At 36.9% G+C, this 26,388-nt stretch overlaps 1 protein-coding gene across 2 annotated transcripts; it reads left to right on the forward strand.

Moving 5' to 3' along the window:
• Positions 1 to 8,190: 8,190 nt before the first annotated feature.
• On the forward strand, positions 8,191 to 26,374 carry LOC128855259 (peripheral plasma membrane protein CASK-like). Of its 2 annotated transcripts, none has more exons than XM_054089996.1 (12): positions 8,191 to 8,344; positions 11,384 to 11,840; positions 11,941 to 12,053; positions 23,635 to 23,761; positions 23,903 to 23,980; positions 24,168 to 24,349; positions 24,422 to 24,597; positions 24,660 to 24,782; positions 25,405 to 25,552; positions 25,621 to 25,799; positions 25,883 to 26,047; positions 26,108 to 26,374. In XM_054089996.1, exons 2-12 carry the CDS (start codon positions 11,782 to 11,784, stop codon positions 26,237 to 26,239), a joined length of 1,482 nt encoding a protein of 493 aa, XP_053945971.1. In that variant the 5' UTR covers positions 8,191 to 8,344; positions 11,384 to 11,781; the 3' UTR covers positions 26,240 to 26,374. The 2 variants fall into 2 exon arrangements, with proteins under 2 accessions (XP_053945971.1, XP_053945972.1); XM_054089997.1 differs by having other exon boundaries at positions 23,656 to 23,761; positions 25,886 to 26,047; positions 26,108 to 26,351.
• The last annotated feature ends 14 nt before the right edge of the window (positions 26,375 to 26,388 follow it).

The raw sequence follows: 26,388 nt of genomic DNA on the forward strand, positions 1-26,388 counted from the left end.
GCACAAACGACAGTGTCCCAGTGTTGAGTAGTTGTGGCGCCAGAAATGAAAATAAAGAGTTCATATTGGAATTATAAGGATTTACAGGAAGTAAAGGAAATAATAAAAGGCATGCAAGGTATGTATGCCTGCATGATATATATATGCACATACATATTTACAATACAGTGCTAGAACAAATGAATCATCTGGAACTAAAAATTCATTTAAAGTTGGCAACAACTCATTGAATATTGCAAATTAAATTTTCTTAATATATTAGTTTTGATGGCTAAGTGGAAGCAACAGTTTAATGCCACACCATTAGTTAAGACAATAGATAGTAAATTAAGGCAAACTACAGCCAACGGTGAAAGTCGATGACAAACCAACACCGACTGTTAGCAGCCCTAAAATCTTGGGTGTGACCCCAATAGTTTGCCTTCCTGTCCAGCGTACACAACCGCTATTGCCACTAAGGTCCAAAACCGCAGCAGGGTCCTTAAACCGCTTGCCAGCAGCACAAGGGGCAAATATAGCGTTTTTCAATAGGTGCGCTTCAACTTTTTTCCGATAGGGAGGGCGAACGACGCAATATTTTTTATTTTTCACTTGTCATTTGTAAACTTCATTAGTATACATTTCATCATAGAACGCTACACACTTGAGCAACGATTGCAAATCGTGCAAATTTTTTATGAAAATAATCGTTCTGTTGCTGCTACTTTAAGAGCATTACGACCATTTTGTCAGTGATGAAGCTCACTTTTGGCTCAATGGCTTTGTCAACAAGCAAAATATGCGTTACTGGGCAGAAAGCAATCCACACGTGATTCATGAGCCACCGTTGCATCCCGAAAAAATCACTGTTTGGTGCGGTTTACATGCCGGCGGCGTAATTGGCCTATATTTTTTCGTTGACGAAAACGATCGCCACGTTACTGTGAATGGAAATCGATACCGCGACATGATAAACGATTATTTTTGGCCGCAATTGAATGGTATGGACTTAGACGACATGTGGTTTCAACAGGACGGGGCCACAAGCCACACAGCACACGCTACAATTGATTTGTTGAAGAGTAAGCTCGATGAGCGCGTTATTTCCAGAAATGGACCGGTCGAACGGCCGCCGCGCTCGCGTGATTTGACGCCTCTAGACTATTTTCTTTGGGGTTATGTGAAGTCATTGGTCTACAGTAACAAGCCGGCGACGATTTCTGAGCTCAGAGCCAATATTGAACGCGAAATTGCTGGAATTTCGGCCGATTTATGCAAAAGAGTGGTCGAAAATTGGGTTCAACGATTGGACTTCGTACAACGTGCACGCGGTGGTCATGCAAAAGAAATCGAATTTCATACTTAAATGTATATGTTCAAACTCGATAATAAAAAAAAAAATTAGTTAAAAAAGTCAAACCGTTTGTGTTTTATTAAAAAAAAAAGTTGAAGCGCTCTTACTGAAAAACGCTTTACAAAGAAATGTTAAAACACATAAATGAATAATTGAATAAATGAATTGTGCCGGGCTTCTCCTCCAATTTGTGACGTGCGACTTGCTGTTGTATCACCAATGGAGGGGCCTGCCATTTTCAGCCGACTCCGAATGGCAGATATTTTTTATGAGGAGCTTTTCATGGCAGAAATACACTCGGACGTTTGCCATTGCCTGCCGAGGGGCGACCGCTATAAGAAAAAACTTTTTCTTCATTTTGGTATTTTACGGAGATACGAACCTCCGTCTTCCGAATTGTAGTCACGCACTAACCTGTTCGGCTACGGCGGACATGTTTGCTGGCGATATTTAAAACAATTGACCGGTCGATTCTGTGCTACGCTGCTCCTGTCTGGTCGCCTGTCATTAGTGATTCGCAACTTAGCTTCAGACTTGTCAGAATACTGCCATCACAGCCACGAGATGCGATGATGTCTCCCCTGTAACACCTACATACATAGTGAAGCTACTATACTTCCAGTTAAGGAGCATTGTAAGATGTTAAGCAAACAATTTCTGCTGAGTTGCCACCATGGGACTAAACCTACAGGCACTTGTTGAGGGCTGAGCCACCTCCCAGGCGATTCAAAAGCCATCACTTCAACTTTACTGATCTAACAAAACTACAAATACTAGATCAGACAGTTTACAGACAGACATAACACGACATTCATTGGGAGTCTCTCACCACATTCTAAACTCCCGGCTAATTAAGATAAAGTAGATCGGAGCCACCGAAATGGCGGGCGCAAAGTGTCGCTATCTTCAACAATCGTGGAGCATCCTAAGAGCTGATTTATACGTATTTTCTTTTAATCCGTTAGTTGCTTTAATTCTTTCCCTTTCTAGTGCGGTGTAGACCTATTTGAGAACATCTTTCAATGAAGTACTTACCTGGAACAATTCTTTATATATGTATGTTATGTATAAATATGTTTTTTTTCCTTCTTTGTCTGTATTCACCTTTCTTTAAATTTGTTAAGTTTGCTTTGCAATTTTTGAACAAATTAAGCACCGTCATGTAAAAGTGTAGTTTTGTACATTTGAGTGTACGAGCATAAATAAAATTAATATATTTATTATCCATGTTTGCTATATAAGCAACCACTCACGCGAAATATCCTTGTAAGCATTTTTTAGAAAATTTAAATTGTGCCATTCCGTCCCGGCAATTCCATCTCACATACAAGGAGCAGAAAGGCCCGTTCAATTGTTAAATAATGTTTCGCGGCGTCTTGTATTGTAGATATGAATCAGAATGAAGTTATGGTAACAACACAATTACCTGCCCTAGAAAGCATACACGATTTTAAACGTGAAAACGGTGAAAAAGGTATTTTCATATTGTGTCAAATATGAATATAATTGAAACAAAAGGTGAATCCATTGTAAAGAAACTAAATTTTGTGAAAATTTGTATTAGTTATTCCAATTGTGCCAAAAAATTATCGAAAACCAAATGTCTGTTCGATGAAAGAGACATTTTAGCAAGGCAAATATATTATTATTTTATTTCTATTATTTTTTTATTGTTGTTTGTCTAACGCCACTACCTTTAATGAATGCGGCTTGCATATTAGCCTGCAAAACTTATGCACATCACGAAAACATATGAGTGAAAGAATATTATTGAACTTTTTGTAAGCAAATATATTTATTTCGTGAGAAATCTTGGCGACAGTAAATATCGAAAGCGATGGAACTATGCGCTATATCAGATATACGCAGCCATGGGCATAGTGCAGCGAATTAAGATTCAGCGGCTTCGCTGGACTAGGCTTCAATTGGCATTTTTACTTGGTGATAAAAAAAAAGCGCGCTTTGATGAACTCAGTCAAAATCGGTTAGGTGGTTAATGCGCCAATAAAGATGCAGAGAAATATGGTCTTTTGGGAGCTTGTCTCTGCTGCCTGACTTGTGCCGATTTACAATTTATAGTCAGAAATGACGAAAATTTAACAACAAAAAACTTGAATATACATGTAAAATATTAATAAGTCTATGATATTTTTTTTTTTTTTGACAACACAATGAATTGTAAACAGTCATAGCTGATATGCCTTCTTCTACCTTTTTCTCCGGTTTTTGAAAGTAATCATTCGGTGCGCTTTTCCATTCATGCTTTGTTTTCTCATTCGTAATTCACTTTCCCATTATCCTTCAAATTACAAAACTCCCCACACAAAATTTTGAGAGCGAATTAAAACATTTGTAAGAAATTGCTTCTGAATTACCTTGTGAATTATTGTGTAAACCCATAATGGAAAAAATACGAGGTGTGTTCAAAAAGAATCGCGAATTTTGAATTTTCGCAGGTTACGTATATTCGAATTTCGATTTTTTTGTGGCGATATGTTGGTACTCATGTCTCTCACTAATGCCCACTAGTTCGGCCATTTTGAATGTTCAGTTAATTGTTGACAGCTGCTTTGCTTGCACGTGTTTCGGCTCGTCTTCGATTTTTACCTATTCAAAAAGATGGATCAAAGAACCTGTATCAAATTTTGTGTGAAAGAAAACGAAAACGAAATTAAGTGCGCGGATGCATTCCGAATGTTGGCTGTGTCATAGGAGAAGCTACTTTGGACCAAAGCAACTTTTATTGATGGTACAAAATGTTCTCAGAAGGCCGAGAAGTTGTGAACGATGAAAAGCGTGCCGATTTTTTCAATGATTTGGGCATGAGACGCGTCGCCACAAAATTCGTACCAAAACTGCTCAATTTCGACCAAAAGCAGCATCGCTTGAAGATTGCTAATGAGATGTTGGACTCTGTCCGCGACGACCCAAATTTGCTCCAGAGGGTCATAACTGGGTTTATGGTTATGATGTGGAAACCAAAGCTCAATCAACTGAATGGAAGCTGGCGCACGAAACAAGACCGAAAAAAGCGCGACAAGCTCGGTCGAATGTAAAAGTTTTGCTTACCGTTTTCTTCGATTGTAGGGGCCTTGTGCATCATGAGTTCTTGCCACAGGGTAAAACGGTCAATAAGGAATATTACATGCAAGTTATGCGCTGTGCAATTTGCGCGAAGCAATCCGCCAGACACGCTCGGTTTTGTGGAAGAACAAACATTGGCTCTTGCATCACGATAACGCCCCTGCTCACACATCGTAGCTTGTACGCGACTTTTTGACCAAAAACAATACACTAATGATGTCACGGTGGTTATTCCCCAGATCTGGCCCCCTGTGACTTTTTCTTGTTCCCGAAACTGAAGAGGCCCATGAAAGGACGACGCTACGCTACGATTAACGAGATAAAGACGGCATCGAAGGAGGAGACGGTTGGCACAAGTGCATAATATCTCATGGCGATTGATATGATTACTTGAAAGGGGATCTCATGGTGATATGATTATGATTACTTTGAAGGGGACAAAATAGATATTAATGAATAAATAAATAATTTTTGAAAAAAACACAAAATTCGCGATACTTTTTGAACACACCTCGTAATGAGATGGCGTCTATCGTGGTACCGTTACTTTGATCTCAGCAAATTTGACAACGAGTGACGTCGTATTATCACCAGTATGACCAAATTACTATTTTCGTAACTTGATTTAGCATTGTTTTTGTTATTTAGTCTCGGAGTTTTAGTTCTTTCTTCATGCCATTTTTCTAGGCTGTTCTAATTAAGAGTAATGTTTATAATTTTGTTAAATATACATTTTTTAAAAATTAGTCCAATAATTCACTCAGTTTTATTTAGCTTTACTTTTTTAAACAACTGGTCGCAATTGCGGTTATTGTTGGTGTTCTTCTCCTTTCAGCAATCAAATCTCTCTCTCGCTACTGCAGTGTTGCCTAGCTTTGGATATAAAAACGCACTTAAATGCGCATTTAAAGAAAATAAAATATGAAATTTTTATTGAATTACTTAAAGAGCTTTGTATGCGTGAATTTTTTTAAATGTGAGTTTTTTAGATAAATGCGCTATGGTTATGTACAATTTAATTTATGAGTTTTCTGTTGCTTAATTCTTGGTTATGTAACAAGGAAAGGTATTCTTTTTGTAAAAATGTCGTTATGGTTTTTTCAGTATTTTCTGGTATTTTTTGCTTATTTTTACTATGAGTACACCCCTTGATGCCCTATGTTCCACTAAGGATTTAGGACCGGAAAAAACGATTACACCTCTATGGTTTTAATTCGCATTCAGTAAACTCAAACGCTTTTTAAAATGTGTAAAAGATTTTCAATTTTAAGAAGAGTTAAGAGAAGAAGATTTAATATTCTTGCATAACCTTAAAAGGAGCAAAAAATTAATTTTTTACTTTCAAATATCACATTTTATCAAATGAACAATGAACAAATTTTCATTAGCACTAAAATCTGCTCAGGGTGACCTTTTTAAACCTTATTTTGTTTAATAATACAGTGTTTTTTAACTTACAGTTTCGGTAGCTATAAATTAAAAACAAAAAAGAAGCAAAACCAAACTTAAAAATTTCCGCATTTTGGGTATAAAAGAGCTCTAAATTTATTGCGAAGAGCAAATGGTTGGCAACACCGCACAACTCCGCTAATGCGACGTCACGCACTCTCTGATGGGCGCAATCTTGATTCTATTCTTCTTGGTGCAAACCTAGCATTTTTTTCTTCTCTTTGGGGAGAATTTTCGTTAATGCTTCTGATTTGGATCGATGGCTGGTGTTGGCTATTTTGTTATCGAACACAACTAATACAATATTAAAGACCAACATTTTTATTTAGTTTCGATAAAGCTCATTTTTAAGTCTCTACTCGTACTTTTACAGTAGTAACCAGCAAGGGAATAGTGAAGAATTCGACAGCATTCGCTCTGGGAGAGGCAAATGGCACAAAAAGTGCAAAAATGCAAAACTTGTAAGAACTTGCAAGTTTTCTTTGCGCGGAAATCAAAAAAGAAAAAAATTAAATGTTGCAAATTATACTAGGATGTACGATATACTATGCACATTTTTCTTAAATTAACTTATTCCCATTTCAACTTTTTTACTACAGATTTTTCAAACTTCTTTTTTTTATATTGTATGAGCTTGTGCTTATGAATAGGTGTTTTTTTGTAAAAATGTATGTATACAGTAAAAACTTGCAACTTCGCAAAACTGTCACTTTGTGCCAAGTTTATTGTGTACAAGAATGGCGCTACGAGAGCGTTATTATTATTGTTAAATAAATTTTAAATTTGACACACACCAAAGGGAACTGCCGAACGCGTTGTATCTATCCAATAAAAGGTGGCGCCTCAAAATCATAGCATTATTTTGTACAACACGCACATCTACAGGCCAACCCTTTTAATTTGACACCTCATTTTTGAAAATTAAAAAACTAATACTTTATTTAAGGATCTTTAGCAATGTGCGTAACTAATGAAAATTACCCCTCCTTCATATAGTATAAGCATCACTCAGCATCTTTTATGGTATGCTTAAACCCAAGGTTATTCCACCAAGTACTAGCTGGACTTAGCTGCTAAACTATTTTCATCATAATAAATTTACAATGTATAAAGTATGATATGGAAATATTCCTTAATTACATTTAAAAAAATATATTGTATTTTTCCTCTTACGTTTCTGCAAGTATCGCTGTGTTGAGGAAAAATGTCTGGTTTCATTTGCGGATGCAAACCCTTATAACCTTTATTTTTATGAAATAAGAAAAGAAAAGAAAATAAGAGATCTGGCCAATCGAGTTATTGAACAACTTAAACAATGCTTAGTAATGCGTTTTTTCAAATGGTTTTTACACTCGGCAATTAACCAAACGAAAGATAACAACTACCTAAGTAGACAACGTATGAAGTAGCGTCGCTAACCGCCGATAGGTGGTGCGCACAACAGTAGATTAAAATAATTTACAACGGAGGTATAAGCTAAAATCATTCCGCAATGGTTTTAAACAAGGTTGAGAATTTTAACCTCGTTCTCCACCTCATTTCTATTTCAACAAGTTGGTTTTTAGCTAAGTGAAAGCAGAGAATGTGTAAGGCATTCGTGAGTTTTGGTTCATGAGCTTCCATTGAATGTATTTAAGCAACGAATGTTTTTAAATAATTTTATTTTTATATTTGGAGTTAGATTTAGTACACCAAATGTCGGCATAGTATATTTTGGCATACCAAATAAATGCATAACAAAGAACTGGAAGTAGAAACTTAAAAATTCAATACGTAAAACGTTTCCAAGAAAGGACTAAGTTCCTCAAATTTACATCGCACGAGAACAAAGAATTGAAAAGATGTTTCTAATTAAAATTATATCCTTAAGATTAAATGATATCATCTTGCTAAAATCTGTCTAACAGCGCACATCCGCAATTGTATATTAAAAGCAGAGAAACTTGTTAATAAATCTTAATAATTTATATATATATATATATCATATATATATGTATATACAATATATATAAATATTTTTTTCCTTAGTTATTCCAACTCTGTCTAGCATATTTTTCTAATAAAACTAAACAATTTCTTTTCACTAAGCATTTAAAATAAGGAATACAGATTTATAATAAACATAAAAAAGTGATGCCCTTTAGAGCCAGTTCTTCAAAGCTAGTATAACTGTGTGGGCGTTTTAACTGAAAAGCAGAGTTAAACTTACACTAAAAAACTGCCCCTAAGAATTTTTTTACGAAAGCTAAACACAAAGCGTAGTGACAAAAAACGAGTCTGATTGGCAACGCAACCAATCCACCTATACAAGTGCTTGGCAATGCAGTCACAAGTTATTCTCATCAGTACAGAAGAAAGAAAATTTGTGAACATCACAGACAAGATTCGTAAACAAAAAAGGTTTTTAATTCGTAAAAAGTGTATTAAACTATTGTATGGCAATAAAATTATGTGAGCCATGCATAGAATGGAATTAATGTAAGTGAAGATTATTTCTAATTGTCGTGGAGATTATATAAAATGGAAAGTGCAGTGAGTGCGGACAAGTAGATAACACGAATAATTCCAATTGGTTTGAAAGTGTAAGATTTTTGTTTGTCACGGTGTGTGCGGTGGTCGGTGTGGCGGTAATGGTACTCAAGACCGACCTGCTCGTTGCTGCTTCTGCTGTCGCTGCTTGCGTCGACTTTGATGCTAGTGCCTGTGGTCCTGCTGCTGCATACATAGCGGAAAAGGATGCGCCGTGTTTGTTTAATTTGTGTATGTGTGCGCGTGTGCATATGTCCGTTAGGTTGTTTTGGGAGGGGTGGAAATGTCAAGGAAATTTTGTGTAAAATGCTCATATGAGTGCCGCTGCAAGGTAAAAAGTGTACACGAAACAAGAAAAAAAGTTAAAAAGTGCGAAAAAGAAGCAAGGAAAAAAATAAAACCAGGTATCGGGCAACGGGGACTCAAGAAGAGCAAGCCCAGAAAAGTGATCAACTGTTGTCACCGCCCTTTGCCTGGTGCGCATAGCGCCTTCCCAGTGAACCATATGAGTCTTGATAATGACATATAACATATATTTATTGACAAGGATTATGAGTAGTGGTTTTTGTTAAATTTTGTTAGTCAATGATTGTTAAGTGTTTTGCCAACAACATTGTAATTTCTAGTGCCACATTTACACTCGTTATCGTTATTAAATGTGCCAATATTCTAATTGGGAATACACTGCATGACTGGGTTAATTGATTATGTGTGAGTGCAAAAGCTGCATTTTAAGTGTAAAAGTGTTGTTGCTGGTAAAGTAGCCCAACAAATGATTTATTAATTAGATGTAAAGGGTTAAGTAATGTAGCTAAAATATGCAGCAAGCAAACAGGGAAATATTTTACGTGTGCCATGTATGTACATATATATTCCGGCAATGTATGCTTAGAAATTCATAGAACTTTTCAAGGTGTTAATAGGTATTGCAAATAAAGTTTGTGTCCTTGCTCTCATCATACACACCAGCTCTCTTGACTGACTGTTTTGTGCTCCTTTCTTCCTGTGCCTGTACGCTCAATTTTAGGGCGAGTCTCCCATCGCGTTGCCAGACTACAAGTAAATGGGTAGTTTGGTAAACATATAATTTTATTGCGATAACATTGCATTCTGCTCAATTTCGAAAAGGCATTAACCTTAGTGTACAAATTAAATATAAAAATATTAATAAATATTTGAAATGTATTTCGAATAATTGCTTGCTAATGAAACATGTACGTAAAGATATCCGTAAGTATTTGAAATGTATTTCGAATAATTGCTTGCTAATGAAACATATACGTAAAGTATACGGATATACTACCTCTAAAATACCGTTACCTCATTGTTAGCACTTGGCAACGTTGGTTTTAAATATAGTGTTGTAATTTTAGATTATTTTACTGTGGGAGTGAGAGGTGTTCAGTGAAAAGTAACCATTACCCGTTTGAAGAGGCATCTCGTACGGTGTGGGTGATTATTTCGTGCTGTCAATTATGGTTGTTATCAAAGGGGAGCTCAGATAAAATAATTTTTATATAGTATTATGTCTGCGAAATGTTCCTTTGATACTTCCTACCAATTCATCTTGTTTTTGGGCTAACAGCAAATATGCCTCATCCATCTGTACGGGGAATGCTGCTGGAGTTTAGTTAGTCCAGAGGGAGAGGTTGTGTTAGATAAGTAGGGGTGTTACGTCGCCGTCAAGGGCTTGCGGTCGATTTCCTACACGATACTTATAACCGTATTTTTGTTTTTATAATTTAATTAGCAAACTTTTTTCTTGAAATTTCGTAAGTGTTTGGCGGGATTGTATAACCACAAAACGCCAGGCTACATAATGTTCATTATTAAAATCTTGTCCAGAAGGATTGTTTATCGACATTTTCTGGTATAGTTTTTGGTTCGCGCGGGCTATTTTATTTCATAACCACCACCCATTTCTTTAAGGGCCTACCACCCATTTTTAAGACCAATTCGCTACCTCGGAACGCGCCCTCTAGAGGTTACGAGCTCCCGCGAGGGGGTAATTGGTTTTCAACTGAAATATTTTTTTTTTAATATGATGCAATAAGCTAAAAATATGGCTTATCAATCTATGACTGTATCGGTAATGCTTTGATTGAGAAGTGGCAGCAGATGCAGTGGAGAACTGTGCATATGTTGGAGAGCGTTGGCGAAAAAGTGAGTGACGAATTACACATCTCCCCTGTTGATAGGTGTAAAAAGGGCGGGCCGCAATCGTACTAACTATTGTGGTTATAAGTTTGCTGGGGAGATGCATATCGTCGAGAATCCATTTCCGATTGAAAATTCATTTCTTTCACAAAACAGTTCCTTCCGTCGCAGCCATCCGGCGGCAACGTAGATACATGATGTGCAAAGAGATAAACAGAACATACTGGCAGGGAATGTTATGTCTTTTAGTCTATTTGGGAATTGTTGTTGTTGTTGTTTCGCTTCGCTTCGCTTCTACTATACGTCGTTAGAGTTGTTGGGTTTGTTGACTGATGTTTGTTGCCACTTCTAACCAAATGTTTTCTATTGTTTGCTATTTGGTGCACGCAAGTTGGCTGCCGGCATAGGGGGCGCCGAAAGCAGTGAAACAAGATAAAACCATATACACCCTTACAATTTCAAAAAGCGTGAATGCCTATAAAAGTTCTGATTGACATATTCATACCCGAACGGAAGTTGCAATGACGGTGTTGTACACTGTACCCTGCTGTTTTGTATTTCTTCCACTTGACTAGATGATATTCGATGTGCTTAGTAAGGAACAGTATTACAAATATAACCACGTACAAGTACATTTTTACCCTAACGTTGGATGCTCTTTTTTGAGGTACGTTGAACCGCCGCACGGCACCACAGCCTACCTGCTGCGCGCTATAGGACTACGCAAAAGTTTACACCAACCTTTGCCTTAATTGAGTTGTACTTTGATATTCTTGTTTTGCATATTTCATTATGTAAATACAATTAAACATAATCTTAAGTTTCTTCCAGATGTGTTACACTTTTATCTGCATAAATTTTTAACTGGCATCAGCAACAGCGAAAATCAAAAAATAGCAACAAAAACTTTTCAAAGAAACATAAATGCAAGCACAGTAGCCTAAAAAAAGAATAGTAGTGTATAGAGCAACTAAAAAAGCGTGGTGGCGTACAAGCAGTTCATGTAGCAGGAAAAGCCGTCAAGTGGGTATTTAGGCAGTTCGTTGGAAAGTTTGAGGGACAGCGTGGCGTGTGTAGTAAGATTGCGCTCATCAATATTCTGGCAAGGCGTGGAAATTGACTAGGAATTGGTGTTAAAAGAGTTGCCCAGTTCAGCAAAACGAGCGGCAGACACAAGTACACAAAGCAGTGGGAACGACAGCAATTCACCAATTTATCAATTATTAAAAATGGCAGAAGATGAAATTTTGTTTGATGACGTTTACGAACTGTGCGAAGTAATTGGCAAGTAAGTTGTAACTATGCGCTTAAGTACATATGCATGCACATATTAACAAAGAAAAATAGCCGGCTTAATTTACTAATATATTTCAATTTGACTTTTTCAGAGGCCCATTTTCCATAGTAAGACGCTGCATTCACAGAGAGTCAAACCAACAGTTTGCTGTTAAAATTGTTGATGTAGCGAAGTTTACAGCGAGTCCCGGCCTGAGCACAGCTGGTAAGCAAAACTCCTCTTTTCATATAGAATAACAATTGTGGCGTAAATAAATTATAATTAAGCGGTGTAATTATTCAAAATTATGAGCTTCATAACGCCTACTTTAGATAGTTGCTACATTTGGTGGTGTCTTTCAGCTGGCTATAACTTTATTTACCGCCTACTGGCGCAGAGTAGAAACCCAAAGTAAATACCATTGAATTTTGAAATGTTGATATTGATGCTAAACATGCATACTTACATACACTTAAAACTATATACATAAAAGTATACATACATATTTATATTTTTGTGTGTTGAGAAAGTTCCCTCATCACTGCATCACTACGACGATTTGGCAAAGATAGGTGGAGAAATTAGGTGGAGTACCTCATGCCATGATTGTTTTGATTCATTGCTTCACATAATTTTTGTATTGCTTGTCGCAATATGGTGCTGCTAACTGTTCGGCTTTCTAGCTGAACAACGGGCTAGCAGTCGAGCAATGAAGTGCCGTTTAAGCCCATTTGTGCGGCACATTAGGCGCATAGCATATTTTCAATACTGACTAATGACCAACACGTTTAGGGTCGCTGTTGGAAGAATTTACTTTTCATTTTTTATGAGCCCAAACTTTTAGTCTTTTATTATATTTAAATGCTACGTTGGAAATTAAAGCGATCTAAAACATTTTTCATTATCCTTACAAGGCTCCTAAAATAGATGAAAATTTAACGTCCATATTTAATAAAATATATGGAATAATGACACAATTTTTTTTATTTGCTTTAACATTTCAAGATTGAGCGATAAGAATAAATTGTTTTACGCTCAGTCACCCGCAAAAATGAATAAAATGTATTGAACTGTCTATGTCTATAAAGTTGTGACCAGATATGTGTTACCACCATGAGATTACCGTTAAAGCATTACATTTTTAAATAGTTATTCGCGTACTAGAAAAAATAGAAAAATATTAGAAAAATATATATTCGTTTTGGGGCAAAATGAATCCATTATTTTTGCGTAAAATTTTTACGCAAATTGTTCGAAACTGTTCTATGGCCCATCTTTAGCTCCTTTCTGATGCTACCACAGCTAACATGCTGGTCAACTTCGACTCTTTCTGAGATTTTATTGCGAGATGCACCTTTAATATCAAAAATGCCTGAACGGAAACGATGAAACCAAAATTGCACGTAATTAGCAGTTACGTACCATGCACAATTTCAGCGGCCTGGCTTGCATTTTCGCCTTAAAAATTTACCGAATTTTCTCTCTTTGCTGACTTCCATTGTTAACACCCTGTAACTCATAACTGAATGGAACGAACAAAAAACAGCAAATGATATTTTTAGTGTAAAATATCACCTTGACACCGAGCATAAACTTTAATTTGTTCGAGCGATACTTTACGAGATATCGACCACTACAACCATCTACCGAGAAAATAATGGATTCCCTTTTCCCCAAACTAATATTTATTTCATTTAATTATAGTGTACATATATATGATATTTATATACTAACATACAAACGTACATGTTTGCACACTAGGGTGGTCGAATTATTTTTTGCGATGTGATCTGCCGCATAAATGTAAAAAAAATTGAATGTCTCCATTACCTTCTAAAATTAATATTATTAAAATATCATTTGGGTTGTAAATTTTTATTTGCTGTTTTAGTGGATTCAAGTAAGCTGTTGATTTGAAATTCATTGAATATTATTTGTATGCATTTGCTATAATAAAAGCCAATCTTGCAAGCTTGCGGAGTGATGGCTGTTATCTGAAAAATCTTTCTTCTCTTTAGAACATTTTATGCCTGCAAAGCTTTGGTATCGAACCCATATCCTTTGGGCGGCTTGTTGAAACTTTTATAAAAGAACATTTAATTCAGGACCGTAACTCCTATGCTTTTTTTCTTCAAAATAGTCAATAAATAATTGTGATTTTTTCGCCGATATGCTTTCAGTAAAAAAAGTTAAAATTTGAATTTTGGTTTTACGAGCAATACAGCTAAAATGACAGTTGTTGGCCGGATATAAACCCGTGTCGTTCCGATAACGTGGAACCGATTGTCATGGTCAAAAATAGCAGATTAAATTTGACATATATTTTTTTCAGTAAATATATTAGTTGAAACCTGACTTATTTTATTTTATTTTTATTTTTTAACGCAAAAATAAGTCAAATTTTAACTGCTATTTTTTGACCTTGACCTTGCTGACGTTTTTGTGAAAAAAGTAAAAAAAAAAAAAAATTACGTAGGATTTATATTTCACAGTTTTAAAATAAACTAATTTTTTTGCTTCCCACTTTTTGAATTGAAATTTCGAAAATAACTTTCACTTTAATGCATTTAATTATTAAAATGGACTAAAGTTTGACTTGAATACCTTTTTTATACCTTCTCAAAAAATTTATTATATTTGGTTGTCCCAATTTTCAAGATAAGAATCTCAAACAACGATAACTGTAGATTTTGCAATGAAGGAGGGGAAGAGAGTTTCTCTAACCTATGTTCTTGCCCTGGATTAGCTAGAACCCGAATGAAATGCCTAGGAACTCTACAATATGCGAAGTTAGAAATTTCGCCACAAGGTTGGAACTTCCATACTACGATTTTTGTAGAAGCTGTCTTAACACAGAAGAAGAGGAAATAATCAGACACCTTCTATGTGAGTGTAAAGGCTTAGCCAGAAGGAGACATCGCGCTCTTGGTTGTGCATTCTTAAGAGATGTGGCGCGGATATAGCGCATCTAAAACTAACGAAGCTTTGCTAGTTTATATAAAAGCTACTAGTTTAAAAATGAGTCCATAGTGTAGGAAAAGTACCAACGGTATCGCAATGGATCTACGACAGGTCTAAGTGTGTGATTACTTAGTACTTAGATTCGCAAAGTATGCAGGATTATTACAAAGAAACGTAAAGGTCAAGCTTAATCTGGTACTGCTAAGGACCAATAGGTCTTTGTGATGGCTTGTAGCCAGCCAGGTCAACCTAACCTAACCTTGCCCCAATTTTTAGCCTTTTGAACTTGGTTAAAAAATATGCTTACTGCTGTATTTGAATTTCTTAAAATCTACGTAAATAATATAGTAAAAAAAATTCTTCTAGAATTAAATTTCTTCAATACATATTTTTTAAAGTGTATTGAACACAGTCGAATAAGTATTTGACGTACACTTATTGGACACCATGAAAATAAAAATTTTGTTTATTTGTTTACATTAACCCGTTTGTGTTTTTTGCGCCTGAGGTATCAAAAGCCAATTGCTTTACGTTTGTATCTTTATTAAAACTGTAAAATTGATACAAATAATCCATTCACTCTCAACGTTATAATTACACTGTGCAGCACTCGGCTGGGTGTTGGACCAAACCATTTCTTTCAATTGAATTATAATTAAAAATGTATTTTCTTCGATTTTCGAAGTTAGCCTCCGAAATCCAGATATGGACCTTTGAAGTTGAAAATAAGGTCTTTGGTAAAAAAATTATTTAAAATTAATGGGTGTTAATAACAAAAAAAAAAGGAAAAATATAGTCCGGATCCGTTTATTCCATCTATTTAAATAGCATATACATTTTTTCGCACAAAATTTTATTAGAGGTGCTATGAAGGGTCAAATATTAGATCCACGAAAAATTAAAAACCTCATATTTTAAAACTTTTTGACCGATTTTTTAAAAGTTGATATTGTTGTAAAGGTGATCAAACGCTCTTTCTTTTGATATGAATAATTATATTCTTGTATATAAAACTTTTATAATAAAAAAAATTTAAAATGACAAAAATAATATTTTTTTATAAAAAGAATTTAACAAACAATTTATTATTAATATTCCTATTTCGAATTTCGAAGGCTTATCTGTTGAAATTGGAGGTTAACCTCGAACATCAGAAAAATTACTTTTTTACTAACCTCGAAAATCGTTGAAATTCCTTTTCCTCAGTCTTTAAAAAACATTGGTTCGGTCCCATGCCCAGAAAAAAAGTTAAATTTGCCGTGTATTGTTATTTAAATTTGTTTTTACTAATAATTACAAATAAATATGATTATATTCACAAAGATTAAAGCTAAAATTTTATCGGTGGGAGCAAAATATTGGCAAATTGTTTCCATGAGTTCTCCTGCACAAAAAAAAAAAAACCTTCGGTATTAATTTTATTTTATTTTTTCAAAAATCTGCTTTATTTCTTTTGAAATTTAACTACTTTTTTAAATTTTCAGTCACAAAATGGCTCCTCAATTAGAAGGTTGCGTAGACCTATCGGGTAATATAAAAATAAACAACTGTATATAGCACATGGGCTGAAAAGTCCCCGACGTAACACACTAGTTTTTTTGCATTTACCTTTTACTAACCTTAAAACGACAGCTGTTAAAATTTAATGCTATTCTATTCATTAGAATTAAGAGTTTCGTGTTTTAATTGGAAAAAATACCTTTCAAGCAAAGCACAGGCTTGAAAAGTATTATGGGGACTCCGCTCCATCAAAAACAACAATAAAGCGATGGTCTGCTGGCCAGAAAACATAAAAAAATCCACAAAATCGAAAGATCGAAAAGTGAAGTTGCGTGAGTTAGCTGACATCGCAAAGATGTCAAAATACGTGCTGGCCTTATATTGCTTGGGCATTTGGCCATGAGAAAACTCTGTTCAAAGTGGGTGCTGCGTTTGCTCATTGTTTACCAAGAGCAAGACGTGTTGATAATTCTGAGCAGTGTTTGGCCATGTCAAAACTTTGAATTACTCCCACATCCCATGGAAATTACGTTGATGAAGAGAGCTAATTTTGAACAAACAAAAATGTGTTTTCTTTGTTAGGCCCAGGACTTTTCAGCCCATGTGTTACATACAAGCCCATCTATCTAAAGAGACGGCATCGAATTAACAAAAAAAAAAAAAAAAAAAAATAACATAAAAACATACGCAAAATCAAACGAAATTTAATTAACAAATGAAAACGAAATGCGCGAAAAGTTTTATATTTCTTTTATCCATCGATTCAAAAGAAACATAATTCAACGTAAAAAATAAGACGATAGAAATTACAAAAACTAGAAACTGTCGTTATAACGATAACAGTACAGTTTTTTGTCGAAATGCAGCTTGATCGCACAAACGGTGCAATAGCCTGGCGTTTTGTGGATTTTACCCCGCCATTTTGATTAAAATTAAAAAGAGAAAGATTTGATTTGTTTGAAAAAAAGAAAATAAAAGATAAAAGAAAAGAAAAAAAAGGAAAAAAAAAGATAAAAAAGAAACAAAAAAAGATAAAAAAAGAAAGAAAAAGAAAAAAAAGAAAAAAAAAAAGAAAAAAAAGAAAAAAAAGAAAAAAAAAAGAAAAAAAAAGAAAAAAAAAAAGAAAAAAAAGAAAAAAAAAAGAAAAAAAAAAGAAAAAAAAGAAAAAAAAAGAAAAAAAAAGAAAAAAAGAAAAATAAGAAAAAAAGAAAAAACAGAAAAAAAGAAAAAAAAAAGAAAAAAAGAAAAAAAGAGGAAAAAAGAAAAAAAGAAAAATAAAAAATAAAAAGATAAAAAAGAAAAGAAAAAAAGAAAAACAAAAGAGAGAAAAAAATGAAAAAAACTGAAAAATAGGAAAAAAAACAAAAAAAAACAAAGTAAAAAGACGTTTAGTCCGAATAAACCTATTATTATTATTATTAGAAGGCCATTACGCACTGCGACCAGAGTTGATCTATTGTGAAAGGCCTATTTTGTAACCCTAGAGTTTTAGGCTTTTTAGAAATTTTAGCACAGTTTTGGGTTTGTTGTTCCAAAGATTGCATGGAGATACTACGATACCACCAAGGTGGTGAAGTCTTTGTCTGCCCAACGCAGGACATTCACAAAGCACATGTTCTGAGCATTCTATGTCCATTTCGCAAAAGCGGCAGACATTGGTCTCGGATAGACCAATGTTATTTAGATGGTACCTCAGGCTGCAGTGACCTGTAAGGTATCCGGTTAAAAGACGCAGATCTACTATGTTTAGTGAGAGAAGTTTGTCAGATATTCCTTTGTTGGGACTTAGGAATAGTTTGGCTTGACGCTGACCGGCACAGTTTAGCCAGTGTGCGGCAAGTTTTCTTTCTTCCCATTTCCTAAGGAATTCATTAATGTGGCCTTTTGTTAGTCCACAGAAAGGCTCAGGACCAGTAAGTTGCATATTTGCTCCTTGTTTTGCAAGGTCATCAGCCATTTCATTTCCCTCATGTCCTTCATGTCCCGGAATCCAACATAGTGTTACTGTGTTGAGGTTTCCTAACGTATTTAGAAGGTTTAGGCAATCATTTACCAATTTAGAGGTGATAGTTGTTGATAGAAGGGCTTTTAGAGCCGCTTGGCTATCTGAAAGTATGTAGATGTGAGTACCTCTCATTTTCCTTCTAAGGCATTCTCTCACACATATTTCAATGGCATGTATTTCTGCCTGGAATATAGTTGGGTAGGATCCCATCGGAATCGATTTTTTGAATTTGGGTCCATTGATTCCTGCCCCTGTTCTACCATTTTCCAATTTGGACCCATCAGTAAACCATAGCTGGGAGCCAGGTTTGAAAGTGATAGAGTTAGTTCTCCAGTCTGTTCGTTCATTGATTATAACTTGGAAGTTCCTGAAGAGTGTTGGTTTGGGTGATAGTATATCATCCCTATGAAGAATGGGACTATGTAGGAAGTCTTCTAAGATCTTTAAATGTCCTTTCATATCCCCACTTTTAAGTTCAGATATACCTTTTAGTCTTAAGGCACTCGAGCGAGCTTCCCTTTCAATTAGAATTGGAAGCGGTGGTATGTTCAGAAGCACACCCAATGCATCCATGGGACACGTTTTCATAGCCCCTGTAATACCAACACATACCAGGCGATGCAGTTTGCTTAATTCGTTTGCCGCCTTTCTTTGCTTGACCTTGGGCCACCATGCTAAGGATGCATAAGTGACTATGGGTTTTACAACTGTGGTGAATGTCCAGAAGGTCATTCTAGGGCTTAGTCCCCATGTCTTGCCAAAAAGCCTTGTACAGGCAAAGAATGCCCTTGTGGCTTTTGAAGTAACTCTCTCAATATGGGAGTTCCACGTAAGCGTTTTGTCAAGACTAATGCCAAGATAGTTCGCTTCTGTCGAGAGTTCAAGTGTTGTTCTATTAAGGGTCGGACATTTGAGATTTATGTTCCTTCTCCTAGTAAACGGTACAAGTGTTGTTTTGGATGGGTTGATGGAGAGCCCTTTTTCCGTGCACCATTTGTTTATTATTGTAAGGGCTTGCTGCATGCGATCCGAAATGGTTTCCTCATGCCAGCCTAATACATAAACTACTAGGTCATCAGCGTAACCCTGAGTGTGAAATCCTCTGTTATTCAGTTTGTGGAGAAGTTCATCTATGACTAGAGTCCACAGAAGAGGTGAGAGTACGCCACCTTGAGGGCAACCTCTTGTGGCTTTAATAGATTTGATTGTTCCTCCTAGTTCGGTGCTGATCGTCCTAGATTTCAGCATGAATATTATCCATCTAGTGATGGGTTCAGGTACCTCCTTTAGATATAGGGCATTATAGATTGCCTCATAGGAGGTGTTATCAAAAGCTCCTGATATGTCAATAAATGCACATAGAGCTATCTGTTTGGACTCAATAGCCTTTTCAATAACTGTTACCAGGCTGTGTATTGCCGTCTTAGTGGATTTACCCTGTTGATAGGCAAATTGAAGTCGATGCAGTGGGAATTTAGCTAGATTGTATTCCCTAATATACTGATAAACTATCTTTTCCATTGTTTTGAGGAAAAATGAGCTGAGACTAATTGGTCTGTATGATTTAGGCAATTGTTCGGGTTTTTTCCCTACCTTTGGAATAAATACGACCTTAACCTCAGCCCATTTTGTAGGCAAATATCCTAGCAGTAAGCTTGCTTTGTATAGTCTGGTCAAATTAGGGATAATATGGTGTGCACCCTGTTGTAAGAGACAGGGGTATATCCCATCAGGACCAGGAGATTTGTATGGGCTGAATGTTGATATCGCCCATTGTACCCGCTTTTCATGGAATAGCTGGTTTGCTAGTTTTAAGTTCTCAGCACCCGCAGATGTAGTAGTTTCTGCCGGTACAGAGATCTCGTCTAGCACAAGTGATCCAGGGAAGTGAGTGTCCAGCAGAAGTTGACTGGTTTCCTCTGGATTCCTTGTGTAGCTTCCGTCTGGCTTTTTCAGGGTACTAATGCCGTTTGAGTGATCTTTTAGTAGGGCTTTTTGGATACGAATAGCATCCGGAAGACTACAAATCTTTTCACAGTGATTCCTCCAAGTAGCCCTTTTAGATTTCCTCAATTCTTTATTGTAGTTGGTTAGGGCTGTTGAGTAGGAGGACCAGTCCCCCATTGCTTTAGCTCTATCCCATAGGGTTCTTGTTTCTTTACGCAGGTTGGAAAGTGTACTATTCCACCAAGGAACATTTCTTTGTGGCTTTTTCACTTTTACTGGGCAACTTTCCTGAAACGCAGATATTATGTTTGAATGTAGTTCGTTCGATTCGAACTCAAGCTCAGATATAAGCTGAATGTGACGCCTAGAGCAGTTAACACTTTGTTCTAAATAGAAGTGAAAGTAGTCCCAGTTAGTTTTTCTGGGGTTTCTGTAAATTGTCATTTGTGGTTTGATTGCACCTATATCGAATCTAATATGTCTGTGATCCGACATAGATGTTTCCTCTGACACATGCCAATTAGAGATTTCGGACAAAACATTATGGCTAGAGAGAGTGATGCCAAGGACTTCACCTCTGATTGCATTAATGAATGTAGGTTCGTTGCCTCGGTTTAGGATAGATATATTATACCTAAGTAGAAATTCAATAAGGTACTCACCTCTTTGATTGATGTTTGTGCATCCCCACGCTGTGTGGTGCGCATTTGCATCACAGCAGAGGATCCACCGGAGACGTTTTTGCTGGCAATATTCCACCAGGGCTATAACCCCCCTTGTTGGAGCAGTGACCTCATCTCCTGGAAGGTAGGCGGAGGCAAGTACTACCTCATGCTCACCTTTGCTCGTTGGCACTTTTACCCAAATAGCCACCAGGTCTTCTGTAATGAACTGTGATATTGGGATAAAGGTTAGTTGATTATTTATTATCAACGCCGCTCTGGGATGGTCTTTGTTGGCAGCATATATCAACTTACCGTTTACGCTCTGGAGTCCAAGAACGACTCCTTTACGTACCCATGGTTCTTGAATGAAAGCTACATCCAAGAGTTCGTGGTTAAATCTCTTCGTAAGCACGTCCGAGGCTGCTTTTGCGTGATGGAGATTTATTTGAAGGCATCCGAGTTGCCTTCTGGTGTTGAAAGATTTTCGCTTAGGCCAGGTCATCTAGTGATCCTTCGTTTGGCAATGGCTGCCTTTTTCTTGCCTCGGTTGCTTTTCAGCAGGACTGCTTCCTCAGCGGACATCTGATCCCCTCTTCGATCCTTGTTGTGGCTGTGGCTGTGCGCTTTTATATCAGCCTGCAGCGGGGGTCGCATGCGAATACCCTCGGCCACGTTATGGCGCCATGTGCCGGATGTTGTTGGCTTTTCTGCCTCTTGTCTGGAGCAGCTGGCCTTATCGTCCTGGGCTATTGAAGCCGTTGGAGTCAAAGTTCCCGCTTCCTCAGAGCTTTGTTTCGCCGAGGATTCAGAGTCCTTTTCGATAACCTTAGGCGGATCGATCGGGCCTTTAGATTTTGGCCGAAGTTGGGTTTTACCGAACCCGTAGTTCAGCCAGTTGTTGGAAGTCTTTATGACTTCTGCGGAGATTGGGTATTGGATTGGTAATTTCTACCACAGTACCCTTGCGCACTCTGTTGAGCACCCGCCAGTCATTTGTGTTGAGGCCCTCGTTTTGGCCGTCAAGGAGGCTAATAATATCCTCAGTTGAGATGCTGTCCAATTCTGGAAAGTGACCAACGAAGATTTGTGGGCGCGGTATGTCCGCCTCCTGCACAATCTTCAGCTGTGCATCTTTCCACGGCTTCAGCTTAGGAACTACTTCCTTTAGCCAATTAGCCGTATCATCGCAGCCGCATGATATAACTATATATCCTGGGCGAAAGGTGCAGCTATTAAATTTGGGCTTTGCAGCACCAGTCTGCTTTTTCCTTATCGCCTCCAGGATAGCATGTTGTATGGCCGTTAGTCTTTCCGTCGACCATACCGTAGTTGGATAATCATGAGGAATTATTCCCAACTTCGTGCTGCACGCCGCGTCTTTGTAAGACATTTTTGTTGAGTCTACCTTGACTTCTGGATTAGGCACTGCTGCCTTTGGCCTTTCCGTTTCGGTAGTCTCTACTGCCTTTTTTCCAACGCTAGAGCTCCCCTGTAAATTGGCACGCTTAGGGGAGCTTTGCTTTGGCGTGGTGCTGCTGGAGCGTTGTCGCTTCAGATCAGCTGGTTTTTGAGCCAACTCTCTTGCCTCGTCGATGCTGTGACCTTTTTTCAGGAAGTACTTTAGGCGTTTTCTGGCGGCACCGCAAAGCCGCACCTTGTCTTCGTCCTTTCTTCCTGTGTCACGAGTGGGAGAAGATAATAGTTTCTCCTCTTCCTCTGGTGATATGGTAGCTTTGCCATCTGGCCCCAAGGCCACGTCGTCAACTTCCATATCCGTGATTTCGCTGACAGTTGGAGGGCATTGTTTGCCCTTAGCTGCCTGCGATGTTGTAGGTAGTTCGGCACTGTTTACCGAAAGGTCGTTATCGACCTGGTTTATATTGGGCACTCCTGCCTTTTTTAATGAATTGTTTAACTCTGCCATGTGGTCCCACGAGTGAAGGGGAAGGGAAGGTCGAGCCACGACAGTGCCCCGGTGTCGCGGTAAGGCTAATTACAACCAGAGGGCGCCCGATATCTGGAGGTCACCGTTATAAGACACACTTACGTAGTGCCATTCATCCTATAGGCACGGTTCGAATTACACCTAGGATTACGGGTTTTTTCGAGTTATGCCTCTCTAGATCCGCCATTTTTGGTTAAAAGCAGGGGCACCTCGTGCAGGCGTGGCATTCTGCCACAATGGTCGGTCTTTAGGCTACTGGCACAACTGCCATACGCCTCTGTGTGCATTCCCCCGAGAAGCAACGTACACTTCACCCCCAAATAAACCTATAATATTAATTGTCGTATACTTGTTTCACTTTGTTTAATAAGCTTTGATTGTTTCCTTTTTTTTCACCAAAAAAGAAAAAAACTTTCAAATAATCGATCACCCTACAGTTGCATACATAATTATCGTACCAAATATGTGTTAATCATACGCCCCGCCGAAAAGCGTTACCCTTTAATTAAGTCTTTAGATAAGTACCGTAAAATGTGTACAAACTGTTCTGTTTATGTAACTCTATTTATAATAATTTTCAATATGTTACTTCCGCACTGTGTAAGGCAACAGCTTATGGCAGCGATTATCTGGTTACCGCTGTATAGCCGCTTGCTTTATTCACATTGTAAATTCACCTGTTCTTAATTTTTTCTCCCACTTTACTTTGTCTCTTCTGAAATTTTTATGTAAATGTGTACGCCCGTTTGTCCCTTTGGATGCGAACCTTTTTAATATAATTAGAACAAAATATGCTCATTGCAGACTTGAAGCGCGAAGCGACAATATGCCACATGCTGAAACATCCGCATATAGTCGAGTTGCTGGAGACGTACAGCTCAGAGGGCATGCTGTACATGGTGTTCGAATTGTATGTATGCGCTCCACCTCTAACGTTGCTTACATATGTACATACATACATACACACAGTACATATTGTAACGATTTTAAACTTGATTTTGAAAATATTGTGTTGTTTTTAATGATTGCTGCTTTTTTCGTTCACTAACAGCATGGAAGGCTCCGATCTGTGTTTTGAAGTGGTGCGTCGGGCTGTGGCTGGCTTTGTGTACAGCGAGGCTGTGGCATGGTTAGTATAATTAACTCATCCCATCCTATTCTTCGTTCATTATGTCCATATTAACAACACATCTACTTGAATTCAATACATATGCACAAATATATATGTACCCACATACATTTGCACTTATGTACATGCATGCATGCATATATGCGACAGTGACACGTGCTAATGAAACAAAAAAACCTTCCTAAAGTCATTACATGCGTCAAATTTTGGAGGCGTTGCGTTATTGCCATGAAAACGACATTTTGCATAGAGATGTGAGGCCCGCGTGTGCATTGCTCGCCACCGTTGACAATTCAGCGCCGGTGAAGTTGGGCGGTTTCGGTTCGGCCATACAACTGCCGGGCGGCAGAGAGACCATCGAGACACATGGTGCGTTTGATTTGACTATAATTCTATGTACACTCATGTGCAATATTTTGGTTATTTAATTGGTTTTTAAAGGTCGTGTTGGTTGTCCGCACTATATGGCGCCTGAAGTGGTGACGCGGCGCTTATATGGCAAAGGCTGTGATGTTTGGGGTGCAGGCGTAATGCTGCACGTATTGCTGTCCGGTCGTCTACCGTTCCTGGGCTCGGGTATAAGACTGCAAAATTCCATAGCGCGTGGCCGTATTTCGGTAAGTATTCATGTTCAGCCCGTGAGTTGTTGGATAATAATAATGCCATCGATGTATTTTAGTTTGAGGCACCAGAATGGAAATCCATTTCTACAACGGCTAAGGATTTGGTTATGAAAATGCTGGCGGCGAATCCACATCACAGGCCATCAATAACCGAAGTGTTGGAGCATCCTTGGATGAGGGTAAGTTAGTTAATTTATTTAAAAAATAAAAATTAAAATATTAAAAAAGAAATAAAAAATAACAACAAATAAAAAAATAAAAAATTGAAAAATAATAAATAAAAATAACAAAAAATAAATAAAAAATTGAAAAATAATGAATAAAAAACCAAAAAATAAATAAAAAACTAAATAACAAAACATGAAACATAAATTTGTTTGTTAGTTCTTTATTTATTTTTTGTTTTTGTTTTTATTTTTATTTTTTAATTTTTTGTTTTTTTTTATATTTATAATTTTTTAATTTTTTATTATTTATTAATTTTTTATTTTTTAATTGCTTTTTTTTTCTTTGTATTTATTTTTATTTCTTATTGTTTTATTTCTTTATTATTATTTTTTTTTTAATATTGTATTTTAATTAATATATTATTTTTTTAATGTTTTAAATTTTATTTTTTTAATATTTTAATTATTATTTTTTTTATATTAATATTTTGATTGTATTTTTTTTTGTTATCTATTTATTTAAATTTTATTCTTTTTTAATTTTTTTTTTTAATTTTCTTTTGTTTTTATTTTTTTATTTTAAGAACTTGCTTATCAAATATGTTTCATATTTCGTGTAAACTTTCCTCTTCAGGATCGCGATAAACTGCAACGTCAACATTTGGCGGACACGGTTGAGGAATTGAAGCGCTATAATGCGCGCCGCAAACTGAAAGGTGCTGTGCAAGCTATTGCAGGTGGCACGACGTTAGATCCACTATTCGGCACAGACACTGACTCAAGTATAACATTTGAAATGCTCTAATAAAGTCCGATTGTAAGCAATAATATATCTTTTGTATGGTTGCAGTGCCCGTGGCGACTGCTTCGGATATGCTCAATGAATGGGCTGACGAAGAAGCGGGTATTGAAGCTGTGCAACGCATATTAGACTGCCTGGATGATATTTATGCGCTGCAGGATACCAACGTCGATCCCGAAGTGTTGCGTGAAATGTTGCGCGATGGTCGGTTACACCAGTTTTTGCAGGTTGGTTGGTACTTACTTAAATGACCTATACTTCTGACATGATTCGTCAATAAAATTTCTAATTTTTTCGTTTCTGTTTTAAGCAGTTGTTCGACCGAATTAGTTCGACCGTGATGTCGCCATCTCGTGCACCATCAGGTGATGCTGTGGCACGTTGTAGAGACGTTATCGACTCAGTGTCATCGGTTGGTGGCAATAAATATTTAAAAGATGAACTGATGGCAGTTTTAGCCTCGTCACATTTCCAGGTATGTGTAGCATGTTCGATTTATTTAATAACCTAGTTTTAAATACGAGTTTATATAAAGGTGAATATGGCAAGAATCTGCTATTTGATAGCTATAAGTAAGGAAGTGCTAAACTCGGTCCGGTTCGAATTTTACATATCCGCAAATATTTTAATAAAATCTAAATCTAAAATTTTAATAAATCTAATATAAAAACAATGAGAGTCATAGCTTGTAACATCAGCCGGACGGACGAAGACTTAGCCTTAACACATAAAAAGTTGGCGTGGGTTTTATGCGATCTCAATAATTATGAGGGGCGCTCTTAGAAACAGATAATCGATACTTTCCTGGCACGGAAA

This window comes from Anastrepha ludens, chromosome 2 (assembly GCF_028408465.1).
Source record: "Anastrepha ludens isolate Willacy chromosome 2, idAnaLude1.1, whole genome shotgun sequence".
In the NCBI taxonomy this organism is placed as follows: domain Eukaryota; kingdom Metazoa; phylum Arthropoda; class Insecta; order Diptera; family Tephritidae; genus Anastrepha; species Anastrepha ludens.